Raw genomic sequence first — 26,443 nt, 5'->3', positions numbered from 1 at the left:
TGTTTTCTATTGTTTCTATCAGAGCCAGATGTGCAATATTCACTTACAGAATAAAGAGGCTGAGTACAAAGAACACATTGCGAGGGAGTTCGTCCTTTAGGGGGAAAATGAGGTTTTTCCACTTTACCAGGAATCATATACGGCCTTTCCTTATCTCCACGTTGTAAAATGCTATCGCTGTGATGTTTATGGGGAGGAAAACACAAACACGGCAACGCGCTTGGTGCAAAAACGAGTGCGGACAAGACCCACTCCGCGAAAGCACATTTATCATCCATCCATAATCCTTCCTGTGTTAATCAAATGATTACCCCATACCGCGAGAATTTGGAGTTCAGTGCTAATTGCTAGGTGAGGGTTCTGTTGGCTCAGGTGCCGCATACTCGGCATGCTTACCTGCACAACTGTAAAGCGCTTTGTGAGTGGAGGAGAACAGCAGGTCTTTAAAACATCAACAATTAAGCCGTTAAGACGGGGCGAATATGAGCAGTCTCGCCACAAAACAAGCCATGACACCTTTTTTATTCAGCGTGCACGTTGCTGAGATTTAACTGCATGTCAAAGAAGTAATTGCAGGATGATCTATTATTTACAGGAAACCTATAATTTACTTGGGGGGGAGATAAATGGAGAATATTTCTTTAATGACAAATCTGTGCTTTCCTTTACTTGATCTGTTCGACCAAATCGGGAAATCTTAAAAAAAAAAAAACTCTTTTGGAGAGTTTATCTTTATGCTGATTGTGTGCTTTCTCATAGAAAATAATAATTATGATCAGGTGTAAGAAGTTACTAATGTAAACTACAGTAAACCTGTTGCGCTGATTTAAAACTACAGTATAAATGTTCTATTGCTTTTAATACGCTGCATTTAGCTCCCCTTATGTCAACATATGCATAGTCTTTACCAACACAATAAAGCATGAGCGTTGACTAATATTCCTTTATAAGAAGCTACAAAAAACTTTCTGATGACCACTTTAATATCCAGATATGGAAATAAATAATAGCTTGAAACATCAAACTAAACTTTTGAACTCAAAATTTGAATTGTCTTCATGACAGAACATGTGAATCATCTCACTTTACAGAAATAATTTTACAATCTATCAATGCTTGTGCAATAATTTTTACAAATGCACAAAAAAACATTCAGTAGTATTTGAAAGAATCATGTGTTTTCCCTGATATATAAAAAGTGTGTTGAATCATGACGTCTTCCAGGGGAATGAAAACCAGCCGTAACACATTTGTCCCTTCCTCTGGTGTGAGATCAGGGTGTCATTCTTCGTGGTGTGTGTTAACGGGGCCGTCGAGGCACGAACGCTTTGCTTTAACACCGGGAAGTTAAGGCGTCAAAGGTTCCGTCAGCTGTCCAGCTCAAAGTCTGTGTCGTCACAGAGGTCGGGCTGAGGGGCGTATTTCCGCCGTGAGAATTTGAGGCAGAGCATGTCGCCCACCTCGTTCATATGGTGCAGCACCTGAAAGATCGGGAAAACACAGCGTGTCTGCTTTATTCGGGCAAACAAACGAGACAAACACAGGAAATCCCTGAGCCTGGCCGTACCTGGTTCAGCATGTCTCTGGTGTGCGCCGCAGACACGCAGAAGCGAGCTCGCGCCTCCGCTAACGGAGTGGCTGGAAATCCGACGACGACCACACCGATTTTTCTTTGCAGCATTTCTCTTGCAAAAGCCCTGGTGAGCAGCAAAGAAGAAAAGAAAAAAGAAAAAAAGGAACAAATACGCGTTTTAGCACGCAAACACATTGAAGTCTTTTACTGGTATCCCGCTGACAGGACTTGGCATGTGCACATCTCATAACTGTAACTCAAAAACTCTCTATGATTCACAAACGGGCCAAAAAGTTCCAGACGGAAGAGAAAGAGAGATCCAGATTCCTGCTATCACATTGGTCTGATGTCAAGAGAATCTAATCAGCTAATATTAAAGCTAAACATGCCCTCTTAATATGTATTCATTTGTTACCAACATGTCTTCAATATATCAGTATAAAAAGTGAATGGTCTGCACCGTGCAGCAGGTTCTCTCAAAGCACCTCTACTAAGTGTAAATGACTATGGAACCAAAGGTGGAAAAGCACATCCGAAGTTACCTCGAGAATACAAAACTATCAAACCAGCCATCTCACGTTTATGAGGTCTGAAGTCTCCAGAGCGAGCGCGGAAACCCACATTAGTACCAGGAAGGGTTTTGCTGCTTCGCCTCATCACATTAAGACTCCAGAGGAATGTGGCTCCTTCCAGCCGTTCAGTATGCAGCCGGGATGTATGGTTTGAATGACTCGTGATGATTTTTGCAAAGCTCCATGAATTAAAAAGCGCTTATAGCGGGGAGTCGTGACGGCCTGGAAGCGCCGCGCTGCATCTTTGATGAGTCTCGGACGGGAAATAGCTCATTTGATGCAAATGGGGGCAATTTGGAAAAGTTACACCTAAAAATGTGGTCAGATAATAAAAAAGAGTGGTTTAATGAATCCGTCGCTGAGAACAAATTAGAATCTTTTTAGCTACCTCTTGAGGATTTGTAGAAATGATATTTTAATACAACAGTGTACAATTTCCTTAAGTGTCAAATACCATAGATTTTGAAGACAGAAAAATCAAGCAGCACCATGGTTGTGCAGTACAGTGTCTGTTTTCTGGAATGACAACCAGCAGAAGTGAAACTTAAACTCCGTTAAAGTGGGTGCTGATGGTGATTGTACAGAGTAATGTAAAATCAGAGTAACTTCTGATTACAGCAATTACAAGACGGGATACGTCTTTTAATGGATATTAATGGTGACTGGTATTGAGAGACACTTTATACCCAATTGATTATATACATATACGAGACTGAAACATCTAAGGTTATGACTAATCAATACCCGATGCCGTCTCTCAAGTGGTTACAGACAGCATCAGTCTGACCGACTGATTCATGGAAAATGTGGAGAAAGTAATATGGCTGCTGTCCAAGTCACTCAGAGCTGATGCACGGCGAGCCGGCCAGAGCTCTCCAGAAGACTACTCTAAAAGAGGGAAGAGTTTGTGGTGATTTCAGGTTGACTTACGCCACTTTTCCCGGCATGTAGAGCAGGACGGGGACCACAGGCGAGTCGTCGTTGCCGTAGATGATGAAGCCCATCTCCTTCAGCCGGGCCCTGAAGTACCTGGTGTTCTCTGCCAGTTGGCGGACGCGTCGAATGCCTCCAATTAAAAACAAGGACACCACCAGATGTACATGAGTAAATCACCTTCTCGCCGCATTCCGCCCCCCCGCTCCCTTGTCTCAGGCCTCCGCCGCGGGACGGGACGTCACCTGTCAGTAGTAGCTAATGCAGTGCGAGTTCCTTCGCAAGAGTCGTTTCATTCCGAGTCCCGCGTCTCCATCTGGGCCGTTCCAGCCTCCGCCATGAAGTTTGCTCATGATTACAACTCAGCTGCAGCAGCAGATGGTTCAGTTTTGTCCGCCTGACGGCGTGGTATACACACTCACTGCGGTGCCAGAATGGGGGTGGGGGGCTCGCAAATTAGAAGTGATGGATTTCGCACAAAATTAGTGACTGCGGACTGTTGCTGGAATACGGCCATGATTGAAACCGAACACAAATAATGCTTAAATATCACATGTCCCTCAGATAAATGTATTAAAAGGAAAAAATAAATCGGCGACAGTAGAAGCGGCGGCGCTCTGCCGACCCCCCGTGTTCCCGGACAATCAGTCACAGGGGATTGTGCCTTTCTGTGGCAGCAGTGCAGTTTGGCACGGGCCAGGCTTGGAGCACAGCTCCGTTTCCCTCTGATTACCTGGGAACAGATTGGCAGATCTTTCAAAGGGACGTAAGAGAGCACTTTAAATCCCCTTATCTCAGCCGAGAGAAAACATAACATTCGGACATATGCCAAAAAAACACGGGCCCCATTTTGTAAATTGTCCCTCTCTGCTGAGGTAGAGGGCACGGAGGTCGAACGCCTGCTGCCAGGCGTCCGAATCATACGAGTGGGCGAGAGTGTGTGGATGTTGCTGTCTGTCAGAGGAGTGTGAAATTCAACATCAAAGAGAAACGCGACGAAGAAAAGGTGAGAGAAAACACAAATTATGGCTTGTTTACCTGACACCCAAAAACCTTTTCCAAAACACGAAAAAAACCTCAGGATTGTGCTGAGGTTTGTCTTTCTACAGAGCCACAATTTTTGTTTCTACCTTGACAAAGTTGCATCTCTTAAAAACATGACGTTCAAAGTTTTTTCATCTTAGTTTCCCATCAATGATCAGTGAGTTTATTTTCATACAAACGTTTAAAGTCTGCTGTAAGTGAACATTTTGCATATATAGCAACGACGGGTAGAAATAAATTAAAAAATACAGCATATAAACTGGCTTAAGATACACCTGGAAAAGACAGAGTCAGGTAGAGTTTAACATTAAAAGGCAAGTAGTAACTGGAACAGGCGGCGTTTTAAGCCGCCCTTGTTCACATTTTGGCATCTCGCTTCAGCGGCCAGATGGAAACGACTTTAAACAAGAGACAGGTTGAATCAGCTCTTTGTGAGTTGTGAGCTTCTTCAAAGCTCCGAACTTACAACACATCAGAATGTGATCTTCAGACAAGCCTTATTATTTTCCTGCTTTCCTACTTTGCCTAAACTCAGAAGTGTCCTGTCACAGCTCCAGCCGTAATGATCCATCTCAGCCAACTGTCAGTGCTCCACTGGAACCAAGTCTGTTTGGCCGTAATGTGCATGGTGCAGCAGTTTGCTCCTCGATACTCATGTTTTTCATCTGGATTATTGACTGATATGGTTTTTCCAAAGTAGGATTTGCATGTTCTCCCCGAGTCTGAATTTTTTCCACTGTTCTTGAACCATAGTTGAGGTTGTATTTATGTGTGTTTTAGAGACTGTGGGGTCCAACTGTGGTCGTATCCAAGTCATCCCCTACCTTTCGTCCTCTGCTGACATAATGACCATAATTTAAATGAAGTAAATATACACCAATCTCTCACAACACAAAATGAACGCCTGTCTTCCCCTTTGCTGCAGGACACATGACACTGATGCCTGATGAACTGTGACACATTTCCATCAAGCCTTCGGTAGCTTGTTCACTCACTGCCTGTTATATTCCAGTCACCAACAGGTGGCATGATGAAGAGGAAACCAGAGTGACTCACTCCTCGGTCAGAATGTTGTGGCTGATTGTCAAAGGCGGATAAATGGATTGATATTAAGCTCTATAACCAAATCAAACAAGTAGTACGCTTTGTCGGCTGTCGTTTGTTGTCACTGTGATTTCTTTTCAGTTGCGTTTACTGATGCTGGAGTCTTGAAAGGCTGCACTGTTTGCTGTGCTCCCTCCCCTCCGAGACAGGTCAAGACTGATTTTTCCACAACAGCTATTCCACTGGGCTACGTCAGATGAAAAGCATGTCTGCTCCAGAGCCAGATGAAGAAGTTACTCATCTCTGCAAGGAAGTACAATGCACCTTGACGGTAACACACCGGGCTCTCGTCCCTGCAGGGATTAACCCATTGCATGGCGGTGCTGTGCACTGCACGGTTCAAGAGGCAGACTATTTGTTGTGTTACGGTGCATACTTAAAAGACCGTAAATGTGGGTGTTATAAAACTCGAATTTGTAATCTCTCATTTTCTCGCCACTGCTCACCTCTAGATGTACAAACACTACTCCCACAAGTACTGCTTCTATTACAAGAACTACATCGAGCGGGAAGTTGCTGGGGTGGTATTGTGACTGGTCCGATAACAACCGCTCCCCTTTCCTGATGTCTGATTCCATTAAAGCAGTCACTTTTCAGCAGACCGGCGTTCCACGCAGCACACACATGAAAATGATTTCCTCCACGTTAAGGTCACGTGTGCTCGGGGACTGCACGTCGCCCTACTCCTTACCACTGCAGACCCCTGTAATTGCTTCCACATTTCCTGACCAAGCAGCTGTTTGTATTTCACCGCAGGCCTCGCTGCTAATGTTAACATCGGTAGTGTCCTCTGGATTTAGTTTGCTGTTATTTCCATAAAAAAAAACATATATATATAAAAGGTGTAAAACTTTTTACCAACCAGGCATAATATTTGTCTGAGTTAAGAGGATTACAGAAGTATAATGACAAAAATAATGCTGTGTGACATTCACTGGAAGAAGTCGCTCTGGGCGCAGATCCTTACCCTCTGTGCTGCCGTCTTTTCCCAGAATGCACTTCATGGCGCGTATGATCTGCTCAGTGACAGGAGGGGACATGGCTGAAGCGTACACTGCACTGTGAGAATGACTGCGCAAATAATCCACCAGCTCCTGCAATATGAAAAACAAACAATCAGTACAGACGTCATGCTGTAAACCTGACTTTTGTTTCGGTGCAAGTCTGATTGCACACAAAATTAATTTCAGATTGTCTGTTGGACAAAGGCGCATCACTGCAGTTTTCTCTCAGTGCCACTAGAGAGAGCTCATGTATACCAACACCTGAGAAGCAATTAAAATACTGCAAGTCACTCCTTCACTGTGAGAATTTTAGCACTGGCTATAAAACAGGTCTGGATGCTTTCCTACTCCCCACTCTAGAGGTAATGCATTCAATGGAGAAAGACTCAACCAAAAATTGAACCAGATTCAGGACTGCCATCCTCATTATTTGGAAATGTCAATTCTGTGAGTGGTTTTAAAGAGAAGAGCAGGATTTCCAAAAACTTGACTTGGACATGGGACCTTGGAGCGCGCGTGTGAGTGTGTGTGTAAGTGGTCTGAGGCTTGGAGCGGGCCTGATGGGCTGCTGCTCGGCGGCTACACGGTGGAGAGCGGGTGCAGGGTGATGACACATAGCCGGAGATGCTGTCTGGCCACCACTTCCACTCACCACCACCATCTGTCCCTGCTGGGTGGTGGCTGTGGCTCACACACACACACACACACACACACGGGTGAGGGATTTTAGTGGGAAATGCTGAAATGTAGGATAAGAACCCTGAAACAACCTGACATCTGTTTTCATTTAAGGCGGGAGATTTTCACAGCTTTGTGGCCCCGCAGGATTTCGGTGCGACCAAGATAAACCAGTTAAGAGAACATGTCCGAAATCCATCCCGGGCCGGGGGCAGGGAGCGACAGCTCAGAGTGTTTCCTCAGCCGCACGGCGACCGCGATACTGATGTGGCAATACACAGCCCACAAAGCCACAGAGCACACGCTCACTTGGGCATACTTGGATTCTTCGGCGGATGTATTTAATAACCTAGTTTGAATGCGGCGCAGGCCTGGAGCAAAGGGTTAATGCAGTCTCTTACAAACAAGGCTGAAGTGAATTAGAAGGAAGTTCGAATGTATTCATTGGGGTATTTATTTTTGGTTCTCTCATAAAATAGTTATAACATGACTGTTTTCCAGAGCACATCTGCAGAGTCTTTTGTTGGTCAACCCGAATCCACTTAATGTAGGACTTGGTGGATTTTACCACAACAACAAATACGTCTAATCTGAAGGTTCCCTTTGCTTTTCCTGTCTTTTTCTCTCAGGAGTTTACAACAGCCAGCTGTCAAACCAGGCATGGTGTTCATACTTCAAACATTATCATGCTTGTTAAAAGTCATCCTGTTAAATCTGGAGCGCAGTTCCGATGCCTGCCACAAGAAGAGGCTGGAATTCCGCCAGCTTTACCTTCTTATTATGGCAGAGCGGGGCCCGGCCGACATAAGGCGAAGGAAGGAAGGGTCGCTCTCTGAATACCTAATTCAAACAGCATGGCCGTTTGCTCCGTTGCTTTCTAATCAACTGCTACGAAACCGGTGTGGTTATGTACTAAAGTGCAGTTTTTAATGGAGTAAAAGAAATTACAAAGGCCCAGATTCGAAGCCTGAGCAACATTTGTTGGACACATGAGAGCTAAGAGAGAGGTGGCGTGTCAAAGAGTCAACATGACTGTATTTTCTGAAATACTTCTAATCAAAGCTGGTTAAAATAATGGTAAACATTTCTCTATTAAACAGCTGAAAATCCTTTGCACGACGTGTTCAAACCTGCTCTGGATGTAGGGAAGGCTTTACTCAGACAAAAAATGTCAAAAAGGTATCAAGACGTGTGTGTAGTGTTTTGACTATCTGGCATAACATCTCACCACGGGCTGTGATTAATCCCGTCTTTTCATTCCCTGAAATTTCTCTTGAGCCTTTTTGGGTGCAGACGGATTACTTTAACATAGCAACCAGACGAGTTTCTGCCTAACTGGAAACTCAACAGATCCACCTCAGAGGCGACTAGTTCTCTCTTTCAGAAGCGCGCTATGAACCGGTGATATGTGAGGGAATGAAAACAGCAGTGATGGATGGCATTACCTTTTAGGGGGAGCAGGGGTTGTTAATAAGTGGAACATCACACTGCTGCTATTCTTAGAGAGAACAAAAAGATGGCACTGTCCCTTCTGGCACAATTGCACTTCTGTGTTGTTCTGCACAGCACATGTTGTATGTCTGCTGTGTTACAATTAGGCTGTTCTGTCAGGAAGGTGGAGAATCTGGGCTGTTTTGGCAAACCGGTGGCCTCCGTGCTGTGATACAGTGATAGCGCCTTTTATTGGTTGCCATCTCCCTCTTTGGAACAAACTCCCAGAAAATAACATTTGGTGCTTTTCGGCTGGTCCTTCCCAGGGTCGCCACGGCAGATCACATGAGCCGTATGTCTTACTTGGCAGCAGTTTCATGCGGGTTGTCATTTCTGATGCAGCCTGAGCAGCTGGGGGTTAAGGGACTTGCTCAGTGGTGACCAATTGCCAGTGGGATTGAAACCAGCTAATTTTAATTCATTCATTTTGATTTCAGAGGATTGAAATGGCAGTTTAATTTGTTTTTCTAAACTTCAACAAGGATGCATGTGTTTTTGATGCTTTGATCTCCTACTTTACGAGGTGTGGTTGTTTATGTCTGTTTACATCATGTTAAAGCCACAGAGCTGTATCATTTATCTTGATGAATGAAACTTCAAAATGCATCTTTAGCAGATTATCTTCTCTGCTTCATAGTGAGTTACATGATAAATAAAAAAACAGAACATTTTCTACAGTAAATATAAGTTAAATGACAGACAAAAGAGACAAAAGATGCACAGGGACCTTTTTCCCGGCGATATAGCCTCCAGCAGCCCCAAAGCTCTTTGTGAAGGTCCCCATCATCACGTCCACGTCCGCCGGGTTCATATTAAACAGCTCGGTCACGCCCCTCCCAGACGGCCCCACCGCTCCGATACTGTGGGCCTCGTCCAGATACAGATAAGCTTTGTACTTCTTCTTCAGAGCGACGATTTCAGGTAGTCGCACCACCGAGCCCTCCATGCTGATGACAGAGAATCGCAAAACATTCCACATGAGCACACGCATTCCATCAATTTTTAAGGTTTAAACTGAAGATAATCAAACTGTATCTGCTGCACAGGCATCTCTTCATCTGTACGTGTTACATAATTTGACATGCCACAGTCCTTCAAGAATCTTTCACTTCACTCCCTCCTCACTACTCCCATCTCGTCCTCCCCTCTGATGTAAACCTTTTAAGGCTACAAATAGACAGCATGAGTGATTATATAGCTGGGAAATGGAGCAATCCCAGAGCTGCTATAGCTGCTGTGGTTGAGACAGTCTGCAGCCAAACATGACACAAGACAGGGCTTCACCAGGACCGAGGTGGACATCAAAGGCATGCCCGGGATATAGCTAAAGTATGCTTAGTCTTTATCCCAGCCTTTTGATGTTACCGGGAGGTGATAGATAGAGAATTAGTTCTTTCAGTGCCGTATTGAAAGGCAGCATTCTGCTCTCCCTCTCAAGTCCTGAGCTTGACAACGCACCATAGTACCGCTAAAGCTGATGACCATGTTTGAAGTTCACTCTCATTATTATTTTTTTTAAGTAAATCATAAAACAATTATCTCTGCAGTGTCCTTATTTCCAGTAAGAAAGACTGAAATGTCGGTGCAAATGAGGGCAAAAAGAAGGACGAAAGAAGAAAGGAAAACGGCCGTGATAAACAGTTGGAGCTGGGGGTGTAGCCAAGTCAATCTCCGTGACTCCATTTGGCCTTGATTTGGAGCTAATGAGCAGATGGAGAGGGTCACTAGGACTCGGGATAGCTCACTGCAGGCAGAGACACACAATACCTTCCTCTTTTCTTTAGTAATCAAACAGCATTCAACCACAGCCACACACACACACACACACACACACACACACTGTTATCAAGGGGTAGGAAGGGAAGCAATTGAAAAAGAGACCATTACAGGGATGGCTAAGCACGGGCTCACCTCAGGTAACAAATAGAGATTTGTACCCGAGTTTTGTCATGCAATCGTCAGCTAAAAACCACCGAGAAGCCCGTGCATGTAGAGATTGATACAAGCTCTTGGTGGAGCAGAGATTTGCCTCAGTGAGAGCGAATATACAAATGTGTGGGTTGTGTGCAACAACAGCTGACCTATAGATTCCTTCCACCATGATGAGGATCTTCTTCCAGGGCCTGTGGGTCCGGGGCTGTCCGGAGCAAACCGCCTCTTTTAGCATCTTCTCCAGACTGTGCATGTCTGCATGCACACACAGACACAAAGCACACCCACACATAGAAGACAGTGAGAGAGGGGAGGAAAAAAAAAAAAAAAGAGTGGAAAAAGCAGTCAAAACAAAAATAATCTCAAATCAAACTGGCATGGCAGCCGCGACAGAGATTTAATCATGTCCTGTGAAATAAGGCACAACTAAACGCTTTCCATGTACAAAGTTGTGTGTGGCAACAATGAAATCATAGCATTTAGGGAACGGCATCTCAAAGAAAACATCAGTATGTAAAGCGTTCGTTTCCACAGGGCAAGGCAGTTTAAAGAGCACACACACAAAGCACAGCTTTATGTGCCAGAAACGCCTTCCACAAACAACACACAGGAAATACCTTTGCAATGTCTGTATCACAGAGTGTTACTAATTGCACCAAATATGGCCAAACACATGCAATTCAGTCTGCTTAAAATCATGACTTGGGTTTTGGCCACAGCTGAAGACATTTCCAGTGCGATTTTTAACTTTTAGGTTCACTGTTAAAGCCTTCGTTGCTTGCCAGCAGATGGCAGTGTTGAATAGCTGTATTTGATGGAGTGTTACTGAACGTTTGACTGCAATCCAATCGTTTCTTGCTGAGCAGCAGGGTAACCTGTCATATCTAATAATCTGTCAGAGATGATTGATATTGCTGCTTCGACAGAGAAACAGGTTTACTTGAGAGGCGGCAGATGCTCTGCTGCGAGAGAATGCCATCCCGAAGCCGAGGAAAACACAGTGCACTTAAATGTTAAATATCTAGACAGTAGACAACAGACAGGGAGACATCTACTACGAATGGTCAAGAAAGATGAAGTGGGGAAAAAAATGTTCACAGTCGGTTCAAGATAAGCCACAACTTTATATGTGATATCATGAGGGTCGCTATCATCATCACTGTTGAATATTCATGAAGTATTAAAACATAATTTCTGCTCTGAAACACGTCTGGCATACATTCTACCTGCCTGATAACTGAACAATAAATCAAACGTGAATTTTTGTCGTCTAACTCAAACAATGCTTAACCGCAGGAACCAGTTTACCCACTCTGAGGTATGAAATTCCACCTCTGTCACTCCTGAAACATTTCCCATCACCCCAAAGACTTTCACAAAGCACTTCACCCAAAAATATTATCGTATCGCCCGTTGCAGCTGAGTGGACTCGTTTCACCCTCTCTGTAAATATTCTGCCAGTAATAAAGGGGTTCGAGTGTGTGGAGCGGGAGGTTCAGAGGAGGGGTGGCGAGGGGTCAGCGGCTCAGGTGCCTGAGGGCTCTTTGCCTTCAGACAGGCCTCTGGGATCTGCTTGAAGGACCCATAACCGACTCTGCTTGTACCTGTCAGGACACATTTGCTGGTGAAGGACCGGCTCAGTCCTGCTCTAAACAGACGGAAAAGGGATGTTGCCCCTTTTCCTGCCAGCAAAACCATCCATAATAAATAGGTTCTGTTCGTATTTCCCTACGATGAATGAGCTGATAAGATAATAATGATGCCACATTTTTAAACAAACACTGTAAAATTAATTCTTTTTTTTAAACTGTTGGAATATTTTCCACCATTTTCACCAACCAGCAATGATTCCAGCAAAAGATATCTTACACAACCCATCGCAGTGCCCAACTCAGACAATCGAACACATTTGCACCTGCAGGGAACTTAAAGACGTCAATAAACCCAATACATATTTTGGACAGAGGGAGAAAGACAGACTGCTTGGGTAAAAATAAAGCTATGCATGCACTGAGGAAGACATGCAAACTCCACTCAGAAAAACATTGAGCCAGAAATCAAACCAGGGTGTTCCTCCTGTGAAGTGAGAGCGCTATTTACTATAGCGCAAATTCTACACTGAAGAAAAAATGAAGTGTTTTCATTGGAGCAACAGTTTGGCTTGACGACAAGTGAAACTCGACAGCATGAGGTGTTCCGGCAGAATAAAAAAAAAATAAAATACTGAAGCTTCACCAGCAGGTGATCACACAAATTAAATCAAGTTTGGTGTTGGTTGCTTCGGCGGTAAAACACACGGGGAGTGAGTGTTAATGATCAAAGACGTTGGTAAATGAAAACAACATGGATTTCTAGGTGTTAAGCACAAATTGGGTGTTTTTCCTTGTAAGATAAAAAGTAAACATAAAGAAACAGGGCAGCCACTGGACTTACTGTTGTGCTTGAACACCCGGATGGTCGCTCCTGACAGTCTGGCCCCCAAAATGAGAGATGTGTGATTCAGTTCATCACTCAGTATCAAACAACCCTGGAAAGCAGCACAGATTCGAGGCTTTTATTCAGATTGTAATCAGGAGGAGTTTGGGTGCCAGTTCAAGAACAGCATGCTCTCCTGTTGAAAACTTCCTAAAGGTCACACAAACTACACTGAAAAATAAAATTATTTCGTTGAATTTAAAATGTTCTCATGCTGAAAAACTAAGCACGCCGTCTTTTACTTGTGTATTAAATGAAACAGCTTGCTAACAGTGAATATTAACCCTATCATAGCGCCATATGGAGGGAATCGTAGAAATGAGCGCTACAGGTCAATTCATTTGTATGCAACTGCTTGCTTTGCATACATTTCATGTTTGTGTTTGTTTTGTGGGATGTTTTTTGTAGAATATGTTCTATATTAAGAAACAACCCAGTTGGAAGAAAATTTATCAGCTTGCTTTTCTGATTCACTTGCATTCTTTGATAACTGCGTCAGAATCATCTCTACCTTCTACATACAAGATAACTTATACTTTCATCAAATCTTTGCTTTTTTCCTGTCTGATACAGTTTCTACATATTACAATTCATAATGGGAAATACAGCACTTCTTACTCCATAAACATCAGCATGCAAATGTATTCAGTTGTTTCACAAAAGTCTCTGCAGCACATTAGCATATATAACACAGAAAGCTGTAAGCATTTGACTGCATTAGTCTGAATGAAGTCTTGTAGAGAGTATGTTGACACCATCTCAGTGACAGATATGCTTGGTTTGGCCTAAGGTCCAGCTGGCTGGGTCCCCGGTCGACCAGCAGCTGTCACTCTAATGTCGTTCTGCCTGCGCGGCGAGGCCCGTTCTGGGCGCAGCCTGTCCCTGTAGGACAGAGTTGGCAGTGAGGTTGACCCCCCCCAGACCCCCGCCTTCCTCATCCTCATCCTCTGCAGGGTTACTGTGGGGGCTGCAGCCTAAGGGGCCGCTACACCTCTTGAGCTGCATAAACGACCCTCATTTCATCGCTTTAGCGGCGAACCTCCTCTTCCCCCTGTCCAGTCCAATCACAGATATTCATGCTGTGTGTTGCCCCTGGTAACCCACCGCCCTCTGCGTGAGCCGGGCTGGTGCGCCAAGAGGCCAAAGTATGGGTAATCACACCCTTGAGTAGTGCTCTCAACAAAACCCGCCCTTCCTTGTCTAAGTGTCGGAAAGCAGCCATGTATGCCCGGAGCCTCATCCTTCTGGCTACTGTAACGCTTAATTATGATTTTAATTAACAGGAGAGGATCGGGAGTTTAGTTGACTGTTATTCATTAATTTAGGCCACATTCAAGAAGGGAACAAAAGCTGGGCTAATTAGATTAATATCCACTGTGAAAATTACCCCCATATACAACAGGATTTACTGCTTCAAGTGTGTAGCATTTAATTTAATCCCATACCTTGCCAACAAGAGCTGGAATGTTCATCGAGTTGGTGGCGAAACCCATCCCGAAAGTCATCGAAGACTCCACTCCCAAGAAGTTGGCCACGAGTTGCTCGAGCTCCTGGTGGATGCTCAGGTTACCTGCGAGACGGAAATCACAAAAAGGATGACTCGCCTGCTGGCACGTCGGCTTGTCCTTTAGTCCCGGGGTTTTGCTGGTCTTTGTGATCCAATCACAAAACCTGACAGAGATGAATGTCGCCTGATAAAAAGTGAAAGACCCCAAAGGCAATCGCCCGGATCAGCCGCGGTGCCTCTCCCTCTACGGGGATTTGAAGAGACTTACAAAGACTCGAGATGTGGCAAAATTTGTAATTTAGCTCCAACTACCCTTTTTTCATCCCAGGTAATATGAAGACAGGGTCCTACCAGGTGTAAAATGGTTCTGCAGCACATTCAGAGGGCCGAGGCAGTTGGTTATAACCTGAAGTGACAGGTGAGGACCAGATTTCATTTAGAAAATTGATCAGATTGTAATCTGGGGCCTGACATGGTGTTTTTTTCCAAGCTGTGCAATAAATGTTGGGGTTTTTGGTACCTGCCCTCGTGGTCACCCGATAAATGAAAGAATTACTGTGATAATTGTGAGGGTCAGAGAGAAAGGTGGGCAGTCAAAAGCTAACGCACACTGTCTGTGACTCTGGTTGGCTTTTTTCAGTGTTATAAATTGAATGTGAAGTAGAAATATCCAACAACATGAGAATCTAAGTATATTTCAGACTTATTACTGACCATAACGTCACTGCTCTATGTTGCTGAGGTAAAGTTATTTGATCAATAATTGTAACTCAGTGATGCCTGACTGTTAATGAGTGTTTTAATCATATAGTAAATCCCTGCAAGCATTCAAAAACCAAAAAATAGGGCCGTAATTGCACATACAGGGAATTCCAATCATTTCAGCCATGATCAATGGCAATCAGGAGCCGCTGCAAGCAGACATTAAAAGTTCAAACAGAGTGGATGTTTCAGGGAAAGCTGGAAAATGGATATCGAGTGATGTGTATAAAACCATAATGCGGGGATGCCACTCTGTCTCCATGATGATTCCCATTCAGCGCTTTCCATCAGGCCTTCAGCCAAGTCAAATCGATTCATACATTTCCTGTACCACTCAGCTGCTGCTGGCATCTGAAGCTTCCCCTCCGCAATTTTTTTTTTTTTTTTTAAATGAGGCTACATTGGCATTTGTTGTCTTTCTTGGACATTTCACTCAGTCATGCGTTCACAGGCATGCTGTGCCACTGCAGAGTCATGTGACGCTGCCTTCGGTCTTGATCCTGCTCAGGTAACAGCTTGTAGATGTTACGTCCGGCTCAGTGTGCTTTCCTGAATTGGCCGATAAAAATATGACACCTCTGCCTCACTCAGCTTGGTGCCCTGTCCTCCGTAGATCGCTTTTCTGCCGCCGCCGAGATGAAATGCTCATCATGAGACGCCAAAACAACTATTGCCAGTGAAGAGCATTATTATAGGCAGACAATAAAGATAGCGAGTGTGTGAGCGTTGCAGGAGTTAGAGCCGTCGCCTTTATTGCAAACACGTGACTGAGGCTGTTGTAAAAGATTTTTGAATGGAGACAACACAGCTCTCAGAGTGGAAGAGTTAATCATTCACTTTCTTAACCTTGCCTGGAGCCACTTTAGAAAAAGCACAGCGTTTTGCTTAAGGATGCAAAACAGACACTCTTCATTGGTATATTAGTTTGCATTGAGGCAACCTTCCCGGTGCTTGATGGCCCCACCTGGTTTTCTGTTGGTAATTTAACATTCATTCCAGTGCTCGACGTCGTTATCGAATTTTCTATATGTTAATGATCGCAGGAGCCAAGGGAGCAATGAGTAAGCCATTAAAGGATGATCCATGAATGTTTGACATGCTTGTTTAGTCACAGGGTGTGTTTTCAGGGTTCTCTGCATTCACTCTTACAAGCAAATTTGAGAAGAATAAAAAAAGGGAAAGATTTAGCTCACATCCAGAAGCTACAAATCTACATTAACTGTGAAACAGTAATTAATACTTTTGTTATTTGAACAAGAGTGAAATGTGAACTATAAAGGTTTGTTTACTCCTGTAGTTGTGATTCTTTTTTTTTTCAATAAAGTCAATGTGAATTGAATATAAAGGCTTACAGTGAGGGCATTTCAATTTCGAGTCTTCCGAATACAAATGCGATGAGGAGGGTATTATCACTTCCGCACAAACGCTGGAATATTTAATAATCTACAATTAACAGGGTCTCATGGGAGAAGAGCTTGTTATTTCTTAACCCTCTTGGTGATCCAGCGAAACCCATTAAGGAACGCTGGTTACAACTGTCCCATTTTGAAAGAGAAACAAACATATAAATAAATCACATAAATGAATAATGTATGTGGGCGTCTGCGTGCATGTGTGCTCGAGCGGGAGGGTAGGGCGGGTGACTCTGACAAACACACACACACATGCACATAACTAACAATCACATGCCCTTTAATTCCTTTGCTTTTCTCTGTTCTTGTCAAACTGCTGATATGGAGCAACTCGACTGGCTTTGAGCTTGTTTGTCAGCTCACCTTCTGCCAGCCTGCTCTCAGCAGATATACGGCGCGCCGGCATCACAAGTGTCACAAACTAAACACCGTCGACGGTAAGAAAAACGCAGTTTCTCAAGTAAACTTTTCAAACGCTGCCTCGTCTGCAGCCCTCCATTATGTTGACTCATCAGCAGGTTTTAAAAGGAGTAAACACACAACTGATGGCCGATCGTTTAATAACATCTGCTGCAACACTGCTAATAGGCTGGAATAATATTTGATTAGTTACTGTATCCTGTTTCTCCCACTTCATTGACACTAAATTTTAAAATCATACATATTTTACTAAACGGTTGTTATGAACCAAAGGTGTCAAACTTGTGTTAGATCAGAGTCCAAAGGGACCTCACTTGAGCCACAACATTAAAATTAAAGTAACATACCATTTAAATATCAACAACTTTTGTTTTTTTTTTCTTCTTCTTTTTGGATATTGCAAAGTGCTACAAAGATATTTAAAATATGAAACTTAAAACCAAACACTGAAATATTTTTTTTTAATGGGAAAACCCTATTTTTTGTACTGAAAACTTTTAAAGACTCCCCTATAAAGTTTAAAAAAATAAAACCCATCATTTATAATTCACGCAAAGCTAATTATCTTCCAATAAATGCATGTATATTCCTTTTTGCACTCTTGCACACTTCACTCATCAAAATGGACCAGCATGCAATGATCTGGACCGAAGATCAAAATGTGCATAATTTAGAAAAACCTAAAAAATTCATGTAACGTTGCCGCCACTAAGATACAATTAAAAATGCATTCAGTATAATTTACAAGAAATCTAATGAGCTATAAGATGTGTGAAGTGGCAGGAAGATGTTTTTTGACACCCATTTTGCACTGGTATCCATCTCTTGGTATTTTTGATCGGCAAACTGAAACTAGCTCAAAGAGACAAGTGTCACAGAGGGGGTTTCATCTCGAAATGGAACACCGCAAACCCACCTATTTCCTGCCGTGTGCTGCAAACTCCAGCTCCGTACTGGACTGTTTTGTCAGCCACAGTCTTCAGGAAATCCTCATTGTTCTCAGCGAAGCCCAGGTAGTTGTAGGAGCCCATGTTGATGACATTGTGCAACGTCTTCCCGGTGAACCTGCAAGACAAGATGCATTAATCAGGACTCAATTCAAGTCTCTCTTCTTTACACACATCGGTTCACAAGTAATGTTGAAATGACAGAAAAGTTTCGCTGTAAAGGCAAACCATGGTGAGGACCACACAGGCCACAAAGTCTCATCCCCAGCATACGTTGCCAAAGTTTGGAAGTATTTCAGAAGAACTTCCCCATTTCCTCAACTGACCCACTTCTCACAGCTCCTGTAAACCCAGGGCCTCTGCACCTCTCTTTGCCCATTCAACGCACATCCCCACAACAGACGAGCCGACCGCCCCGTTCCCGCTTTTTTCGCAGTCACGTTAAATCTCTTTAAACATGTAATCCACGCTTACCTCTTTACCAATTCATAATGTCATTTCCCTTCCCCGTGGCTCTGTTCACATCCTTTTTCATAATATATTCTCTGACCCTGCTGTGCAGCGCTGAGGAATATCAACCGTGGTCTTGAAACTCAGGAATGACATATCTCTGGCAATGACAAATATTCGTGGGTCTGTCTTAACCATCTGTCTATCTTACGGGGAAGGAGATTGATCCAGCTAAAGGGATGATTGAGCCTTCAAGCGCCTGCATGCTTGTTCTGGACTCAAAGAGGACTAACAACTAAACTTGTCTGACACTTTGTTGTCTTAAACTTGTTTACTCAGACAAGTTTAGTTGTCAGTCCTCTAAGTGCGGCATGAAAATATGACATAGCAAAGCATGTTCTCAGAAAGGCATTGGTATGTATCCTGTGGCATCAGCGCTTCTTGTATATTCTGTTGTCAGTTGGAGCCGCCACAGGTCAGACTTGTTCCAAAAACACACTACAACGAACTGCTGGAAGGAAGAACCTGACCAGCCAAAGTCTTTCAAATCTTTACACAAGCCCATTTGTTTTATACATGAGTAGATTACAGTAGTTTATACCTGAATGTCCAGTTGTAGTCGTCAGACACTCTTTCCATCAGGTCAAAGACGGGTCCCGGCAAGCTGCATATGGGACGGTTCCAGTTGTCTCGAACCCTCATGTACAAGTTTCTCGTGTAAAAATTCTCAAAGTCTTGATAAAGAGGTATAAAATCCTGTGGATGAGGAGAAACGCTTTTCAACAAAGAGAGCAAATAAGATATATTGTCCTTTATATTCTACACAGCCTCAGAATTGGCAACAAAAGCTTTCAAAACAAACTTGGCTTGTTGGTTAAAAAAAAAAAAAGTATTTTGTCTTTATTTACTTATAGGCTGTCAAAGTAATCATACAACAATTTTCAAACTGAGAACAAACGAGATGAGTAACTCTGGATAAATTAGATAAGATAGAAAACCCAAAACTGTTATTTCTGTCCATCTTGCCTGCTCTGTAAACAAAGGTCCACAATCTTCTGCTTGAAATGTTCGAAGATATTTTTTCCCCTTTCAAAATCCCTTTTGGGAGACTGTCCATGATCAAGGCTTTGACTGCTTTGAGGTTATTGAAATCAGATATGCACATCCCATCTAAAGCCACTTCATTCAGTTTAGGACTGTGTGAGCTTCAGCCACTCCCAGTTGAGCATGGGCAAAGGAGGAATACATCCTGGACAGGTTGCCAGTCCACCACTGGGAAAACGCATAACTTTGTCACCATTTGATTTCATTATTTTGGACTGTGGAATGAAACTGTGCTCTCAGTATCTTAGGATCACACAATGCAGAGTCTACAGTACACAAAGGTCACTCTCACTCTGAAGCTGGGGACCTTCCTGCTAAGAGCCAGATGCTAAACTCTCCACAAACACAAAGCTCCGCAGAATGTAGAGCAGATCTGGAACACCGTACTTTGCATTTTTATTTTTTAAGTTCTGCTTTTGTGTGTTGGTGAGAACAGTGTCTATATTCCTCTTTCGAGACAATTTGAAGGAACTTTTAAAAAAGTTTCTAAACCACTGATGTTCTTAAAAACTGGAAGTAAAACTGATACTCTAGAAACTACTTTATATTTTTTTCAGCCAGTATGTCTGTACGCACACATATTGGATGGAATACTGAGAAGAAAAAAAAAACATGGCAAAGGCAAAGGATTTTTAAGGATTATAATTTTTCCAAAACTGGATGTCACTAATAGCGTGCCCAATTGTTTCCAAGAAAGACTGTGGGCCCCCTCTGCAACCTCTCATCTGCACACATCCACTCTCACCAACATACAAAAGAAGGACTGTTCAAAATAAAATCAATGTGCCATTTCCCAAGTCTGCTCTTGATTTTCAAAAGTGTATCATTCTACTTTTTTTTCTCCCTTGTGCAAATCTAATTTTGACAACCTCAGAGCAGGCAAACCCTCGAGCCCCCTCTTGTGATGGCTGGTGCCGACCCAGGGGAGTCCCAGAGCCCAGCTCGGGATTCAGTGTTTTTGATACAAAGACAAATGTGACTGCAAATAAAAAAAAAACCCAAACTCTATGACAATTTTTGGATGTTAAAAAAAAAAAAAAAAAAAAAAAAACTCATGGGAACACAAAAGCTCATATATGTCAGCACTTTAAGGCCGTACCCAAAATCTGAAACAGTAACCAAGAAAGAGCATGAATCCTCTGAGATTTAATTAGATCTTCAAGAGACACTCTCTGTGGTATCCTGTCTCACCCGTGGCAACAAAATAGAGCAGAAGAACACAAAGAGGGAGAGCACGGCAAGAGAGCTTAAGAAAAATTTAAATAATTTGAGAAAAACAAAGTGTAGTGACAACATGTATCAACAGCGTGTATGTGTGTATGCGTGTGTGTGTGTGTGTGTGTGTATCCTCAGCTTTCACTATAACAATGTTGGTGTTGATTTCCTGTTTTACCTACCTTCTGTTCCTGCCTCTCCTGGGCGAGGTGGCACTTCTCTAAGCCCACGGCTCGGAGGAAGTCCCTGAAGTAGCCAAACAGGGTGACGATGCCATAGCCCACGTAAGTCATGATGGCCACATACATGGGAGCCTGTTCAAAGGATTCCTGCCGGTGCTGCCTGCAGGCGACGCCGTTCCCGAGGCCATTCATCTATACAACAAAAGGCACACATAAGCTGTCTTACACTGCAGACATGAAGGACAACGGAGCACAATGTCGTTTGAATAAAAGTGCCTCAATTTCAAATGAAGGGTTGTGTTTACGGCTACGATTAGCTGTGAATTAAAAAAAAAAAAAAAAAAAAGACAGCGCTCTATACACATGGCGGTGGTGAGCTGTCTGTTTCACATTCAGCATTTTTCTACTCCTCAGGGTAATTCAGCTCCAGTCTCATATAAACAAAATCTGTCAAATATTCAGACAGCCAGTCTGGATTTGGGAATCTGAGCTGTCTGGTGATAAAGATGACTCAGCGACAATTCATAAAAGAGGAAACACTGAGACCACTGGTGTAGTTTGTTTCGTTTAATAATAATAATAAAAAAATACATCAGTATAGGTCTTTAAAAAAAAAAACTTACATAATTTTTTTTCTTGCACAAATGCTTTGTCCCACAACGTTGGCTTCGCTCTTATATTTATCTGCCCAGTTTCTATTTGGCTTCATTCAACCTCAGGTCTCGGGGGGGGTGGTCAATCTCAGCTAACTACAGAGGAATCACATTCATATCTAAATTTAGAGTCTGTATTCGGCTTCAAATCCATGTTTTTTTACTGTGGTGTAAACTAGTTATCAAATCAGGAAGAACGTGCAAACTACACATAGACAAAACCAAAAACCAGAAATATTTTCACTGTGAGGCAAAAGTGCTATTTATTGAATTTAAAATGGTTCAACGTTTTTTCCTGAAAATCTGGTGCTGGCAGCCTCACAGGCTCAGAGAGTCAACAATGCATGAAGGCATTGATGCAATTCAGCACAACCTTTTGTATGAAACACAATGTGGATCAGAAATCTTTGAAGCTCTAAAGAACAGATCATTATCTCAAATTGTCTGTATCTACCTCATCAGTGATTTGTACATTGCAATTGTGTATGCTGGAATGTACAAAAGAGAAAAGTTCAACTAAACACAGCCTTCACCTGCACAGCCTGAGGGCAGAAAAACCCTGCTCTGATAGAAAGGACACCCTCTCAGGGAGGGGCCATCCATGATTTCTGTTTACACTGTTCTGTACAATGATATATGTATATAGTTTGCACTTACCCTTCATCAGTAGAGTATAATTTGATTCATTTGTTCATGCAGCTGTTCTGCTGAATTTTCAAATGTGATGACACATATCTGTTACATGTACATCTTCCTCTTTAATGGATGTGAGATGTGGGTGGGGTTATAAGAAGAAAGTGATCCTTAGAAGTTTAAAAGTTTGTTCACATCACACAGGTAAACTCATTTTGATTAAACAACAACAATTAAACCATCGCCACACACTTAACAGGTGAGAAATTACCACACCTTAAAGCAGCAGGCGCTCAAACCAACTGAAGCTCAGACGACTGCGTTTGGAAGTCAACGTGAAGCAGCTCACACACACAGACACACACGCACCTCTGCCTTGCTGTGAAAACCATTTCTGTGGAGCCCTGTAGTCCTCTTCAGTCCGTTGTGGTTGATCTGAGGCTGGAAGTCACTTGTCTCCATAACCCTGCTGCTAGGTGCGTCTCCTCCGCGCGACTGCCAGGTACAGCCGGTGTGTGTTCCTACCTCCAAAGGTGACTTCCTCATTCGGTTTCGGTTCAGCCTCTTTTGAACGCTTGAACCCTGTGTGAGTTCAAAACTATGACAGTGGGAAAAACAAAAAATCCTCCGTTAGTTCTCTGAATATCTGATCATATGTTGCGACTTCTCCTTTATGCAACAATGCGAATTAACACCCTTCCTGTTTAGGAAAGTATTCGAAAGTCCTTAAAGTCACACATCTCTTAAAAAAAAAAAAAAAAAAAAAAAAAAAAAAAAAAAAAAAAAAAGACAATCTGCATAATATTTGAAATATGAAATGTTTGGTATACCACCTGGAAAATAATAAGTTTATTTTAAATTCAAATGTATTAACAACAACAACAACAATATTATTATTATCATTATTATTATTATTATTATTATTATTATTATTATTAGGCACTACTTAGGTTAGTAAAAATACTAAGAAATTGTAAACTCGAGTGGAGAGTTCAAATCCCGTAAACTAGAACATTTCTAGTACTTGACTACACTGGGTACTTGTTTGGTAACTGAAAATTACGAAATATTGTAGTTATTACTGTTTTGGAAAAAGTAACTGATGCGTTGCACTTCTGACACACAGGCTTCATGTCACCTCCTTGTCCAAGTTGGCTTGATGATGTCTAATTAGCTAATTAGCCTCAGCTGATAGCTGGAAGCCAGATGATGGTGCACGCAAGATATCCATGGGTGCACACACATGCTAATTTAGTGAGTCACGCACTGTCCACTGCGCATGCTCCTTAGGAAGACGCTCCTGAATGTGGCATAAAAACCTGTTTTTGAAAAAGATGGATTTATGACAGTGATTTTTCAGTGAAAGGCAACGACAGTTGACGACAACAACAAAACAGCTGAGATGAACTGACAGGCACATTTTCCAATGTACTTCTTTGGTAAGTAATGCTTCTGATACTGTTGCGCAATTATCAAAACTCAAGATATTTGAGCTAAATTGTTCCCCTAACGACAAAAATGCAGCTAAATTCATAAGACAGTGTCGGTATTAATTAAATTCGTGTTGCAGAAAATAGCTGAGCATACTGACAATGGCAAGATTGAGTTTGCATCAAAATGTATTCAGTTTATCGTAAATTTGCTGAAAATGTAGTGACAGTATTTAAACAACTAGCAGTGATTGATTAAACTACTTGCCTGCGTGGCCGCCATCTTGCCGGGGTGGGCCTCTCCACAGTACTTTGAGCAATGATAGGTTTCACCATAAACATGATCATAACTCGATCCGTTTTCAACTTCTGTACCACTATATTATAAATATCAGACATGGACGACACACAGACATAAACCGAACGAAATGAACTCAAACTGTTCATTCTCATTGTGGCTTTTATTGAAAGAATTGGTTTAAGGATGTATATTGTACTTGATTGTTATTGATATGATTATATTATTCTCATCAGCATTATTATTATATTGCATTGTTATATCTATTGTCATCGACATGATTATAATTAATATTGTTATATTTAAAATTCATAATCACCATTATGATTATTATTGCTATTATCTTTTAGTTAAAACAGTATTGCCATATTCCCATGTTAATTATATTATATTCTGATTCATATTCAGTTTCAACATGATAAATACTATAAGCAGGAAAGCCTCTGAGGCAACATCTGTCTCAGTAAAACCAATCTGCATATCTAAAAACTACTATAAACTACTATAACTATAAAATACTTGTTAATTGGTGATGTTTTGTTGTGGCCATGGCATGCACTACTAAGCAATTCGTGTATTTAATGTATTTCAGCCAAAATAGGGTCTCAATTTAGTTATTTCACCAGTAAGCAGTTGTAAGCACCAGTAACATGTTGAATAATGTAAAGTGAGTTCTATTTTCTGTGAATAACCTGGAGGCAGGGTGAAGGGATTCAGTCAGTCCTGTCTGGTTTTATTTCACTTTTTCACACCATCTCTCTCCATGTTTTTCTTTATGTACACTTTGCCAGTGAAAAGTGAGTCCACAGTAACTTGTTTTAATTGTAACATCCATAAGAGGGACAAAAAAATCTGGCATCTTTTCCAGTTATATTGTATTGGATTTTGTTTTTAAAACATCCAAGCATATTGTGTCATAGATACATGTGCGATGTTTTTAACTAATCAAATCATTTAATAATTCAGTGAATAATTCTACTTTAACATGAAAGAAAGCCTCTTACTGCTGTAGATGCACATGCACTCCTGCTGCTCCAATCCACCTCGGTAAGATGGCGGCGCTTAAGGCACGCCTCTCCACTCTCAGCAAGGTGTCTACATATGATGTCTATGATTTGAATCCTACTGCCACTGTGGTTTCCTGAGCAAGCCCTTCCGCTTCCTGTCCATGTGACCAGAGAATGGAGCAGCTGAGATTTTATGCTTTTTCATTTAATGCCAATAGAGTAATGCATAAACTTCTTTCATTTACATGTCAGTGGCCAGGTTCGTCCATACCAGGATCTGATTGTCTTAATCCAACTCATAAGCTACACTATAGTAAATACGGACTGAGATATAAGGAAATGTGACTCCACGCAATAGGCAGAGTCCAGCTTTTGAGCAGTAACTTGTAACCTTGCAGCTCAACTAAATGATACACTTTATATCCCCCAACAGCCACTTCTGGCTTTGCTCCAGCTCTGTGGAGGGAAATGTGCAAGCATATGCTGTTGCTGCAGTTAGTCTTTTGAGTTGATAATTTACTGATGTGTCATAAATCATACACATTTATTGGCACAGGTCAAATCAAAATAACACCGTAAACTCACTTCTGCGTCCTGGCTGATGACAGCCCAGCCAGTCCGCCTGCATTTCTGAGATGTTCTCTTTTGAGCAAACACAGACATTGTCTGTTTTTAAAGGTTAATGTCTGCTCTGTGGTCTTGTGGTGTTCTGAGTCTGTGGGTGAGCAGTGAATTGGAATATACACACTTCCGTGACTGTGCATTCAGTGCAAAGTGGTCTAGCGTTTGCGAGAAGAATGCAAGGAGGATACAGTCCAAGTTATATTTAAGGGGAACGACGGGTTAGGAATGCATGTGCATGTCTGAACATTATACTGTGAGGATAGGAAAACATTTGCATCAGAGTATTTGATGTGCTTCCTTTTTTTTCTTTGTTGGGGGGGTGGGGTGAGGTTGCTGTTGTATCTTAAAACAGGCAGATTTTTTTATGCGATACAAAGTGCAATGTTGAGTATTTTACACCCTGTCATATCTCTGTGTCTTTTAGCATAAAGTCTTTTATCACTGTGTGGTTTGAACACGTCTATTCTGCGCATGCATTCACAGTTTGACAGGCATCATTTGAACCTTTTTCCTGCCATAAAACAATCTGAAATTGTGCTGTCTCCTTGACGTGTGTCTGCACTTCTGAAATCTTAATTTGAATTGTAGAACTGGTAGAATCAGGTCTTCTTTGAATGTATTGTGTGATGTTTTGGCTGAAAACACTAAGGCCCTGTGGGATGACACGCGTCATCTGCCATCATTTCAGAGCTGCATTTACTTGACACTAAGTGATGAGGGTTGTTGTTGTCTAATAACTCCAGACCGTCATCGGGGAGGGAGGGAGGCGGGGGAAACGCTGTCTGACACTTGCAGGAGGGTAAATGAGGAAAACTGACAGGAGTGCTGGGAGATTGTGGGTATTGCAGTTTGAGTGAGGCAGAGTGAAAAGGACATTTGATGAATCCGGATTAGTCGGCTCGCATCCAACTGTTACAGAGAGGATGACTGAATGGAGGGCAGCATGCAGCAGTCTTAGTAAATTAAAGGTGTCCGCCGTTCTCGCCGCCTCTT

General features: G+C 42.4%; 1 protein-coding gene across 1 annotated transcript; it reads right to left on the bottom strand.

Annotated features, from left to right (window-relative positions):
- Nucleotides 1-507: 507 nt before the first annotated feature.
- Nucleotides 508-22,646, bottom strand: sptlc3 (serine palmitoyltransferase, long chain base subunit 3). Its single transcript, XM_030107203.1, has 12 exons — nucleotides 22,461-22,646; nucleotides 20,806-20,997; nucleotides 18,906-19,060; nucleotides 17,824-17,972; nucleotides 14,252-14,376; nucleotides 12,765-12,858; nucleotides 10,481-10,586; nucleotides 9,127-9,346; nucleotides 6,194-6,320; nucleotides 3,076-3,211; nucleotides 1,568-1,697; nucleotides 508-1,481 (listed from the first exon to the last, which is right to left on the bottom strand). Exons 1-12 carry the CDS (start codon nucleotides 22,635-22,637, stop codon nucleotides 1,368-1,370), a joined length of 1,725 nt encoding a protein of 574 aa, XP_029963063.1. The 5' UTR covers nucleotides 22,638-22,646; the 3' UTR covers nucleotides 508-1,367.
- Between the last annotated feature and the right edge of the window lie 3,797 nt (nucleotides 22,647-26,443).

Source organism: Salarias fasciatus, chromosome 13 (assembly GCF_902148845.1).
Source record: "Salarias fasciatus chromosome 13, fSalaFa1.1, whole genome shotgun sequence".
Lineage (NCBI taxonomy): Eukaryota > Metazoa > Chordata > Actinopteri > Blenniiformes > Blenniidae > Salarias > Salarias fasciatus.
The sequence above is the reverse complement of the archived record's forward strand: the minus strand, read 5'-3'. Positions and strand labels throughout refer to the sequence as shown.